Consider the following 12,577-nt stretch of genomic DNA (forward strand, 5'->3'; position numbering starts at 1 on the left):
AATGAGATTAGCCATTCATTGACACTTGTTGAAGTTGGGTTATTCATGAGGAACATGGAGATTCATTATACAATTCTTTCTACTTTTGTGTATGCTTGCAAATTTCCATAATAAAAAGTGAAGAAAAAAGTGGGCGAGTTCATATCTATTGTTCTTACTCTCTGGAAAATCTAAATTAACTGCTTTTTATTATGACATAGTCCATATTTGCTTTTTTTTTCCTGTGGTTTGATGGTTCTTGACAGGAAAATGTAACCATCACCCTTAGTTATGAAAACATAGACTGAGTGTTTGCTGATATTTGAGTATAAGGTGGGATCTACTTAACACAATCCAATACTCAAAAGTCTCAATTTAATGAGAATCAAATGTCAAGATAATTCTTCAGGGACAAAACGATTTCCCTGGTGCGTATGAAAAATGATTTAATGAATGAAAACTTTTTAATGAATAAAAACGTGACTTATGTTCTACTTTCTGGGACTACACCTATTGTAGAAACAAAGGGCCAATATTTTCCTTCTGTAAACATGTTACCTTGGCAGGTATTCTCATCTCACCCTCTTTACTCTTTAAAGGGAAGGAAGCACACCAGAATGGCAGAAGACTAAGTCATGCAGCTTTTATGTCTCAACTTTCTTTCCCCAGAGAATGCTCAGGATGTTGCAGAGCATATTTTAAATTTGATAAATGAATCCCCAGTCCTGGATAAAGAAGAGACAAAGATTATTGTTTCTAAAATATCAGATATTTCACAATGTGATGAGATAAGTATGAACCTAACCCATATTGTATTACAAATAATCAACGTTGTTTTGGAAAAGCAAAACAATTCAGCCTCTGATCTGCATGAAGTAAGCAATGAGTAAGTACTAATACTTTGGTGAAAGACATTATTTTTAAAAAATTTAAAATACAGTCGGCCCTCCGTATCTGTGCGTTCTGCATTTGTGAATTCAAACCACCACAGATTGAAAATATCCTTAAAAAAATCTTGTGTCGATACTGAATAAGTATGAATTTTTTCTCGTCATCATTCCCTAAACAATACAGCATAACAACTATTTACATAGCATTTACATTATATTAGGCATTATAAGTAATCTAGAGATAATTTAAAATATACAATGATGTGCATAGGCTATACGAAAATACGACCCTTTTTTTATATCAGAGACTTGAGCATCTGTGGATTTTTGTATCCATGGGAGTCCCCGAACAGATCCCTCAAGGATACGAACGGACGACTGTATATATTATCAATTTATTGGCATACAGTCATCATAGATTTTAAAAGTCAGGTAGTTACACATTGAAAGCTCAGTAGCTCAGTTAGTACAATGCAATGGGGTCACTTTACTCGAACGTTCGTTGTGAAAGGATGTATTCGAATTCTAATTGAATCTTAGTGACAACAAGTTTTCAAGTAAACAGTTACCCCAAACCAAACCCCCAGTCCATTCCCCCAACTTTTGTGCTCCCTCAGTGTTCTTAATGTCTATAAAATGTATCCAACCAGTGCTAAAGTGGAAAACTTGAGAATAGTACTAGTTACCTCCCTCTAACTCACACCCAATTAATAACCAACTCTTGTATTTGTCACTGTACATCTATTTTTAAAATCCCTTAAATATTCCGGTGGAATTCATTTACTTCTCTCCATCTCCGCCACCACCACCCTATTCCTAGTCCCATTTCTCTCACCAGACTGTCTATAATAACCTCCTAAATGGTCTCTCTGCCTCCATTCTTGACCTTCTATGGGTCATCTTCTACATAGCACCCAGAGTAATCTTTTAATGTATGTATCAGATCATGTCCTTACTTTGCTTTTAAAACCACTAGGTGGCTTTCCATTACACGTAGAATAAAATCCAAACTTCTTATAAAGTCCCACGAGGCCCTGCAGGGTCTGGCTTACATGTAACAATTTCATTAATTTTCACAACAATCTTTTGAGATGATTGTAATATTAATTCTAACTTTGCAGGTGAGGAAACTGAAGCTAAGTGAGATTATTTTATCTGTCCACACAGTTAGAAATTAGAGGAACTAAGATTTAGATGTCAACTTGTCTGATTCCAAAGCCAATGCTCTTATTTAATAATTCTTAAATGATATAAAGATAGCGATTAAAACTCAAAGAAAAGTCTTGCAATGAGGAAATCTTGCAAGGAGGATGGGTTTTTTACTTTTAAAGGGTAGGATGCTCTTCTCCATCTGTGGTTTCTTGCAGAATTCTGAGGATAATTGAGCGTACTGGTCACAAGATGGAGTTTTCTGGGCAGATAGCAAATCTGACAGTGGCCGGGCTGGCTTTGGCTGTGCTGCGGGTGGACCACACATTTGATGGCATGGCCTTCAGCATTCACTCCTATGAAGAAGGCACAGACCCTGAGGTGAGTGCAGCTCAGGGAACTGAGAGCCAATCAGCCAAGCACTGTTTCAAGTCTTCATTCATTTACTCCTTGGGAGAGAGAGAGGGCACTCTGTTAAGGTTTTAATCTTCAGGGGACCTTATGGAAATACAGACATCCCAGGTAAGATTCATATATAATCTTTAGTAGGCTAACACCTTGGTTGAAGTGGTGTCTGGGAATTGTGCAGTGATACCACCTTTGGCCCTGTGACCCCAAATTATCTCAAATGTCAGTTTATTATTGGCCACCATTTAAGGAACACATTATATGTTGGACATTGTGCTACCACCTCCTTTGTGCAGATAAGGAAACAGAGAAGTAATTTGCCCAAGAACACATAGCCTAATGGTTAAGCCAGGATTGAAACCTATGCCTGTCTGGCTTTAAAGCCTGGGCCCTTTCCACCATATGATACTACCTTAGCCTTTGGCATGTTATAGGCTGCCAACCCTACTCAAAACAATTTCAGAGGTTAGATTTTTTTTTTACAATTAAAAAAGTAATAAAGTGTACATACAAGAAAATGAACAAATCCTAAGTAAACACCCTCTGAATTTTGACAAATGCATACATCTGTGTAATCCGAACCCCTATTAAGATATAGAATGTTGGCCAGGTGCAGTGCCACACCTGTAATCCCAGCACTTTGGGAGGTCAATGTGGGAGGATCACTTGAACCCAGGAGTTTGAGACCAGCCTGGGCAATATAGTGAAACCCCATCTCTACAAAAAACTAAAAAATTAGCCAGGCATGGTATTATGTACCTGTGGTCCAGCTACATGAGAGGCTTAGGTGGGTGGATCGCTTGAGACCAGAAGATCAAGGATGCAGTGAGCCATGACTACACCACTGCATTTCAGCCTAGGCAACAGAGCGAGAGTCTATATTTTTAAAAATGATATAGAATATTACTATCACCTCTGAAAACCCCTTTGTGCCCTTTCCAAGTGAAGCTCTGAAACTACTACCTGAAGCGGCAATCACTGTTCTTATATTTTTCTGACATAGTTTTTCCTGTTCTACAACACTATATAAATGAAATCTTATAATATGTACTGTCTTGTATAAGGCTTCTTTCATGTAGCATAATTTTTTTAGTCATCCTTTTGTTTCAGTAGTTTGTTCCTTTTTATTGCTGAATAATATTCAAACGCATGGGTGTACAACAGATTCCTTGTCTATTCTCCTCTTGATGGACATTTGGATTGTTTCCAGTTTGGCTATTATGAATAATCCTGCTATGAACCTTTATGTATAAGTTTTTATGTGATCATATGTTTTTGTATGTCTTGGATAAACACCTAGGAATGGAATTGGTGGCTCATAGGTATATGTTTATTATTTATTATTTCTTTTTATTTTTTGAGATGGAGTCTCATGCTGCTGCCCAGGCTGGATTGCAGTGGCACTATCTCTGCTCACTGCAACCTCTGCCTCCCAGATTCATGCGATTCTCCCGCCTCAGCCTCCCATGTAGCTGGGATTACAGGCACTTGCCACCTTGTCCAGCTAATTTTTGTATTTTTAGTAGAGACGGGGTTTAGCCATGCTGGCCAGGCTAGTTTCAAACTCCTGGCCTCAAGTTATCCACCCACTTTGTCCTCCCAAAGTGCTAGGATTACAGGCATGAGCCACCTCACCCAGCCTGTAGGTATATGTTTAAATGTAGTAGAAACTGTCATAGTGTTTTCTAGAGTGGCAAATGATGTGGAGTAATTTTCCCTGTTCATATTGGTTATTTGTATGTCTTTGGTGAAATATCTGTTAAAATTTTTTGCCCATTTTTAAATTGGGTAGTTTTCTTTTTTTATTGCAATAGTTTTTGGGATACAGGTGGTTTGGGGTTACATGGATAAGTTGTTTAGTAGTGATTTCTGAGATTTTTAGTGAACTCATCACCTCAGCAGTGTACACTCCGTGCCCAATATGCAGTCTTTTATCCTTCACCCTCTACCACCCTTTCCCTTGAGTCCCCAAAGTCCATTATATCATTCTTATGCCTTTGTGTCCCCATAGCTTAGCTCCTATTTATAAGTGAGAACATATGATATTTGGTTTTCCATTCCTGAGTTACTTCACTTAGAATAACGGCCTCTAGTTCCATCCAAGTTACTGCGAAAGACATGATTTCATTCCTTTTTACGGCTGAGTAGTATTCCATGGTGTATATATACCACATTTTCTTTATCCACTTGTTTGGTTGATGGACACTTAGGTTAGTTCCATATCTTTGCAACTGTGAATTGTGTGCTTTAAACATGTGTGTGCATGTGCCTTTTTCATATAATGACTTCTTTTCCTTTGGGTAGATACCCAGTAGTGGGATTGCTAGATGGAATGGTAGTTCTAAGTTTAGTTCTTTAAGGAATCTCTGTACTGTCTTCCACAGTGGTTGCATTAATTTACATTTCCACCAGCTGTATAAAAATGTTTCCTTTTCACCACATCCACGCCAACATCTATTGTTTATTGACTTTTTAATTATGGCCATTCTTGCAGGAGTAAGGTGGTATCTCATGGTGGTTTTAATTTACATTTCCCTGATGATTAGTGATGTTGAATATTTTTTCATATGTTTGTTGGGTGTTGGTCTATCTTCTTTTGAGAATTGTCTATGTATGTCCTTTGCCCACTTTTTGATAGGATCATTTGATTTTTTCTTGCTGATTTGTTTGAGTTCCTTGTAGATTCTGGATACTAGTCCTTTGTTGGATGCATAGTTTGCAAATGTTTTCTCCCACTCTGTGGATGGCCCATTGACTCTGCTGATTATTTCTTTTGTTGTGCAGAAGCTTTTTAGTTTAATTTGATCCCTTTTATTTGTTTCTGTTTGTGCATTTGCTTTTGGGGTCTTAGCCATGAATTCTTTGCCTAGGCCAATGTTCAGAAGGGTTTTTTTCTGATGTTATCTTCTACAATTTTTATGGTTTCAGGTCTTAGATTTAAGACTGATCCATCTTGTGTAGATATTTGTATAATGCGAGGGATGGGGATCCAGTTTCATTTTTCTCCGTGTGGCTTACCAATTATCCCAGCACCATTTGTGGAACAGGGTGTCCCTTCTCCACTTTATGTTTTCACTTGCTTTGTCAAAGATCAGTTAGCTGTAAGTATTTGGCTTTATTTCTGGGTTTTCTATTATGTTATATTGGTCTATGTACCTTTTTTTTTTTTTTTTTTTGAGATGGAATCTCGCTCTGTCGCCCAGGCTGGAGTGCGGTGGCCGGATCTCAGCTCACTGCAAGCTCTGCCTCCCGGGTTTACACTATTCTCCTGCCTCAGCCTCCCGAGTAGCTGGGACTACAGGTGCCCACCACCACACCTGGCTAGTTTTTTGTATTTTTTTAGTAGAGATGGGGTTTCACCGTGTTAGCCAGGATGTTCTCGATCTCCTGACCTCGTGATCCACCCATCTCAGCCTCCCAAAGTGCTGGGACTACAGGCTTGAGCCACCGCGCCCGGCCTATGTACCTATTTTTATACCAGTACCATGCTGTTTTGGTAACTATAGCCTTGTAGTATAATTTGAAGTTGGGTAATACGATGCCTCCAGATTTGTTCTTTTTGCTTTGAATTGCTTTGGCTACGTGGGCCTTTTTTGATTCCATATGAACTTTAGAATTTTTTTCTAGTTCCGTAAGAATGATGATGGTATTTTGGTGGGAACTGTATTATCTATAGATTGTTTTTGGCAGTATGGTCATTTTCACAGTATTGATTCTTTCCATCATGAGCAAGGGATGTGTTTCCATTTGTTTGTGTCATCTATGATTTCTTTAAACAGTGTTTTGTAGTTTTCCTTGTAGAAATCTTTCACCTCCTTGATTAAGTATATTCCTGGGTATTTTATTTTAGTTATTTTGCAGCTGTTGTAAAAAAGATTGAGCTCTTTATTTGATTCTCAGCTTAGTTGCTGTTGGTGTATAGCAGTGCTGCTGATTTGTGTACATTGATTTTGTAACCTGAGACTTTACTGAATTCATTTATCAGATATAGGAGCTTTTTGAATGAGTTGTTGTGGTTTTCTAGGTATACATTCACATCACTGGTGAATGGCAACAACTTGACTTCCTCTTTTCCAATTTGGATGCCCTTTATTTCTTACTCGTGTCTGATTGCTATGACTAGGACTTCCAGTACTATATTGAATAGAAATGGTAAAAGTGGGCATCCCTCTTATTACTGAGTTGTAAGTGTTCTTTACACATTCTGGATACAAGCAATTTATCAGATGTATGTTTTGAAAATGTTTTCCTTATGGCTTGCCTATGTATTTTCTTAATAATGTATTTTGATGAGCAGTTTTTCACTTCCTTATTTTCTTTTTTCTTTCTTTCTTTCTTTCTTTTTTTTTTTTTTTTTTTTTTGTTGTTGTTGTTGTTGTATGAGAGTGGGTCTCACTCTTTTACCCAGGCTGGAATGCTGTGGCTTGAACACAGATCACTGCAGCCTTGACCTCCTGGGCTCAAGCAATCCTCCTGCCTCAGCCTCACATGTAGCTGGGATCACAGGCATGCACGACCATGCCTGACTAATTTTTTGATTTTTTGTAGAGATGGGGCTTCGTTGCCCAGGCTGGTCTCGAACTCCTGGGCTCAGGCAATCCTCCCACCTTGGCCTACCAAAGTGCTGGGATTACAGGTGTGTGCCATTGTGCTCACCAAAAGTTTTTAATTTTCATGAAGTCTAATTTATACTTCTGTTTTCTTTTATGAATAACCATATATGACTTGTCTAGGATACTTTTGTCTATCAGGAAGCCATGAAAACATTCTCTTATGCTTTTCTTTAAAAGCTTTATGATTTTAGCTTTCATGTTTAAAACTCAATTAATTGATTTATGTATTCCGTGAGGTAGGAGTTGAGGATCATTTTGTTTTACGTAGATATCCAGTATTTCCAGCACCATTTATTGAAAAGACTTTTCCTTCCCCATTGGCTTGCTTTGGTACCTTTGACGAAAAATCAAATAGTTGTGTAAATGTAAGGCTATTTCTGGGCTTTCCTATTCTGTTCTGTTTTGTTTTGTTTTGTTTTAACTCTTATGTTATTACCAGGTCGTCTTGGTTCCTAAAGTGTTGAAGTCAGGTAATATAGATACTTCAACATTGTTGCTTTTCAAGATTGCTTTGGTTATTCTAAGCCTTTTGCATGTCCATATAAATTTTTGAATCTGCTGATCAATTTATATAAAAAGCTTGCTGAGATTATGATTTGGATTGAGTTGAAGTTATTGGTCAATTTGGGGAGAATTTGTTTCTTACTAATATCGAGTCTTCTAATCTATGAACATTTATTTAGTTCTATTTACATTTCTCTCAGCAATGTTTTGTAGTTTAGGTAGGGAGATATTGCATGTCTTTTGATAAATTTATTCCTAAGTATTTTGTTTTTTGATAACTGTTGAAAATGGAATAGTTTTAAAACTAGATATTCCAATCATTTGCCGTTAGTATATAAAAATGGAATTGATTACATATGAAATATTATTTATATTATATGCTATAATATATATACACACATTTTGTTTCTTACGCACTTGCTAAATTCACTTATTGCTGCTAATAATTGTTTTAGAGATTCCTTAGAACTTTCCATGTGAGCCAACATCATCTGACAATAGAGAGTTTTATGTATTCTTTACTGATCTTTATTCCTTTTCTTTCTTTCTGGGGGCCTATTCTGATGTTTAGTACTTCCAACAAAATGTTGAATAGAAGTGGTTAAAGTGGGCATCCTTGTCTTATTTTTAATATTAGGAGAAAAGTATTCACTGTTTTTCCATTACTGCGATGTTACCCATGTTTTTGTTTTGTTTTTTAAAAAGATGTTCTTTATTTGATTGAGGCAGTTACTACTACTCCTGGTTTCCTGAAAAAATTTATCACAAATTGTTGTTGAATTTTGTCAAAAGCTTTTTCTGTATCTCTCGAAGTAATCATTTGGCTTTCCTCTTTATTCTCTTAATATGGTAAATTATATTGATTTTAAAATGTTAAGCCAATCTTGCATTCCTGGAAGAAACCCTACTGGTCATGATGTATCATCATGTTTATGTATTGCTATTTTCTAAGTGTTTATCTTATGTTTTGTGAAGTATTTTTGCCCTTACATTCATGAAGAGTATTGGTCTGAAATTTTCTTTTTTTGTGATTTATTAGTCAGGCTTTAGAAAGATTTTGGCAACATTCTAAAAGTGAGTAGGGAAATGGTCCCTCTTCTACTTTCAGAAAGAGTTTGTGTAACATTGCTATCATTTCATTAAATGCTTGATAGGGTTCACTAGGAAACGCTCTGGGTCTGAAATTTCTTTGTGGGAAGTTTTTTGATATCAAACTAGATTTATTTAGTGGATAGAGAGCCATTCAGATTTTCTGATTCATCTTGTGTCAGTTTTGGATAGTTGTATTTTTCTTGCAGAGTTGTATTTTTCTAAGAGTTTATTTCATCTAACTTGTCAAGCTTATTGGCAATAATTTATGATATTTTCCTTTTTTTTAAACGTCTGTAGGATTTATAGCAGGAGTCAGCAAACTTTCTGTAAAGGGCAGATAATAAATATTTTAGGCTTTGCAAGCCACAGGTGGTCTCTGTCTGCTGAATGTTCTTATATTTTTGTTTTTGTTCTGCTCTCCGTTCCTCTCGCCTCCTGCCCTCTCCTCTCCTTCTTTCTCTTTTCCTCTCTTCTTCTCTCCCTTCTCCTGTCTTCTCCTTCCCTCTCTTCTCCTCTCTTCTCGCTCTCTCTCTTCTCCTCTCCTCTCCATCCCTCTCTTCTCCTCTCCTCTCCTTCCCTTGCTTTCCTCTCTTTTCCTTCCCTCTCGTTCTCTCCTCTCCCTCTGCTTCTTTCTTTGTGCAACCTTTTAAAAATGAAATGTATGTTGTGCAACTGTCACCATCTTATGTCTGCAGAACATTGTTCGTCTTCCCAAAACTACTAGGGAGGTCAGCCTCCCCAGTAGCTGACCCATTGAATAACAAGTCCCCATTCGTCCCTCTCCTAGCCCTTGACAACCACAATTCTTCCAGATCGTGTGATTTTGACTACTCTAGGTACCTCATGTATATGGAATCATACAATATTTGTTCTTTGTGACTGGCTTTTTTCACTTTGCAAAATGTCTTCAGGGTTCATCTATGTTGTAGCATGTTAGAATTTGCTAATTTTTTAAGGCTGAATAATGTTCCATTGTATGTATTTACCACATTTTGTTCATCCATTCATACAGGGGTTCTTTTTGAAGTGATGGAAATAGTCTAAAATTGATTGTAGTGATAGTTGCACAACTCTGAATGTGATGAAAGCCAATGAACTGTATACATTAAATGGATAAAGTATATGGTATGTGAGTAAAGTCTCAATAAAGCTATTAACAACAACAACAACAACAACAAAACCTAAAAATGGCATGTAAAATCTATTCTTAGCTCAGAGCAATACGAAAACAAGCCTTAGGAAGGATTTGGCTTGCTGGTTCATTTGTCAACCTCTGATTTATAGTAATAAACCTTCTTTCATTTCTGATGTTGGTAATTTCTTTTTTTGTTCCTTTATTTTTGATAGTATAGGGATTTTTCCATTTTGTTGATCCTTTTAAACAACTTTTGGCCTTGTTAATTTTCCCTATTACTTGTTTTCTACTTTTTGATATCTGATTTTATATTTATTACTTCCTTTCTTATACTTACTTTGGCTTTATTTTTATCTTCTTTACATAGCTGCTGCTGCTGTTTCTCCTTCTCCTCCTCCTCCTCCTCCTCCTCCTCCTCCTGCTGCTGCTGCTGCTGCTGCTGCTGCTTCTGCTTCTTCTTCTTCTTCTTCTTCTTCTTCTTCTTCTTCTTCTTCTTCTTCTTCTTCTTCTTCTTCTTCTTCTTCTTCTCCTTCTCCTTCTCCTTCTCCTTCTCCTTCTCCTTCCTCTTCCTCTTCCTCTTCCTCTTCCTCTCCTCCTCCTCCTCCTCCTCCTCCTCCTCCTCCTCCTCCTCCTCCTCCTTCTTCTTCTTCTTCTTCTTCTTCTTCTTCTTCTTCTTCTTCTTCTTCTTCTTCTTCTTCTTCTTCTTCTTCTTCTCCTTCTCCTTCTCCTTCTTCTCCTTCTCCTTCTTCTCCTTCTTCTCCTTCTCCTTCTTCTCCTTCTTCTTCTTCTGCTTCTTCTGCTTCTTCTTCTTTCTCTTCTTCCTCTTCTTTTTAATGAAATCTCTCTGTCACCCAGGCTGGAGTACAGTGGTGTGACCATAGCTCACAGCAACTTTCAACTTCTGTACTCAAGCAATCCTCCCACCTCAGCCTCCCCAGTAACTGGGACTACAGGCACATACCACCGCACCTGGCTAAAAATTTTTAGATTTTTTTTATTTTGTAAAGACAGGGTCTTTCTTTGTTGTCTGCTGTGGTCTTGAACTCCTAGCTTCAAGCAATCCTCCTGCCTCAGCCTCCCAAAGTGCTGGGGTTACAGGTGTGAGCTACAACTCCTGGCCTGTCTAGCTTCTTAATGTGGATCTGTAGATCATTCATTTTAGACCTTTCTTCTTTTGTAACATAATCCTAAAAAGCTGTAAATATCTTTCTAAGCACTGCTTTAGCTGTAGTTCACAAATTTTTATATGTTGTATTTTTATTATGTCAGTTCAAAATATTTTCTATTTTTTTCTTTAGTCCGTGGATTATTTAGGAGTGTATTATTTCAATTACAAGTATTTGGAGCTATCTAAGATATTGTATTATTATTTTTTGAGACAAGGTCTCACTCTGTCACCTAGGCTTGAGCACAGTGGCATAATCACGACTCACTGTAGCCTCAGCCTCCTGGGCTCAGGTGATCCTCCCACCTCAGCCTCCCGAGTAGCTGGGACCACAGGTGCATGTCACCACACCTGGCTACTTTTAAAAAAATTATTTGTAGAGATGAGATCTCTCCATGTTGCCCAGGCTGGTCTCAAACTCAACTTCTCAAAGTGTTAGGATGGCAAGCATGAGCCACCCCACCCAGCCTAAGATATCTTATTGTTATTGATTTCTTGTTTATTCCATTTTGGTCACAGAATATACTTAGTATAATTTCAATCCATTTACATTGGTTGAAGCTTATTGTATTAGTCAGAGTTATCTAGAGGGACAGAACTAGTAGGATATATGTGTGTGTGTGTGTGTGTATATATATATGTAAATACACACACACACACACATATATATGAGTTTACTGAGTATTAACTTACATGATCATAAGGTCCCACAATAGGCTGTCTGCAAGCTTGAGGAGCAAGGAGAGTCAGTCCGAGTCTCAAAATTGAAGAATTTGGAGTCTGATGTTCAAAGGCAGGAAGCGTCTAGCACAGGAGAAAGATGTAGGCTGGGAGGCTAAGCCAGTCTCTCCTTTTCACGTTTTTCTGCCTGCTTTACATTTGCTGGAAGCTGATTAGATGGTGCCCACCCAATTAATGGTGGGTCTGCCTTTCCCAGCCCACTGACTCAAATGTTAATCTCCTTTGGCAACACCCCCACAGACACACCCAGGATCAATCCTTTGTATCCTTCAATCCAATCAAGTTGACACTCAGTATTAACCATCACAAATCCATCCCTTTCTAAGTTGAACCCATATACATCTCCTGAGATCATACATAATCTTCAAATAAAGACAATAATAAGGTCATAATTATGTTTAACAGAATACAACTATCCTTTGTACAACTGGAAATGCACAAATCCCCAACACAAATACTATTACACAAAATTAACAATACTTAAATGCTGATATGAAGTCAGTAAATCCTATGTCACATGATAAAGGAAAAAAGAAATAAAATGAAGACATTTTCTTAGTACAAGTGTATACATGCACAAACATGTTTTTAACAAAAGAAGGAGGAAATACTCATGACAATTGCAGTCTCTGTTTCTGTAGCTGGTCACGTGGTCATAGCTGGTATTGATGACTACCTTCTTCTGCTACCCATTCTGTATTCCCTTTGCCTTCAGCAAGCACCTCCGCAGGTCGTGGTTTTTTTCCTGGTGGAGTGACCCAAGCCTTCATTCTTGAAAAGTCTGGGCCATTTGTAGTCCTGCCTGGTTGGGCTGTTGTAGTTTCCCATTGACCTTAATCACAGGGCATGGTAACTCTAAGAGATGCCCTGATGGATCTCCTGTATCCCATGCGTACCTTAC

The 12,577-nt window shown here is 37.7% G+C and overlaps 2 protein-coding genes across 2 annotated transcripts in view; one reads left to right on the top strand and one right to left on the bottom strand.

The window, feature by feature from the left end:
- The window catches only part of MAP7D3 (MAP7 domain containing 3), a 286,896-nt gene that overhangs the window by 148,023 nt on the left and 126,296 nt on the right, over positions 1 to 12,577 (bottom strand). The window lies entirely within an intron of this gene.
- ADGRG4 (adhesion G protein-coupled receptor G4) overlaps positions 1 to 12,577 on the top strand; it is a 113,903-nt gene that overhangs the window by 63,311 nt on the left and 38,015 nt on the right. Inside the window, exons 12-13 of the mRNA XM_028842064.2 lie at positions 649 to 865; positions 2,237 to 2,399. Of these exons, the coding sequence (XP_028697897.2) occupies positions 649 to 865; positions 2,237 to 2,399 (380 nt within the window). The remainder of the gene's footprint in view (positions 1 to 648; positions 866 to 2,236; positions 2,400 to 12,577) is intronic.

The sequence above is a fragment of the Macaca mulatta genome, chromosome X (assembly GCF_049350105.2).
Source record: "Macaca mulatta isolate MMU2019108-1 chromosome X, T2T-MMU8v2.0, whole genome shotgun sequence".
Lineage (NCBI taxonomy): Eukaryota > Metazoa > Chordata > Mammalia > Primates > Cercopithecidae > Macaca > Macaca mulatta.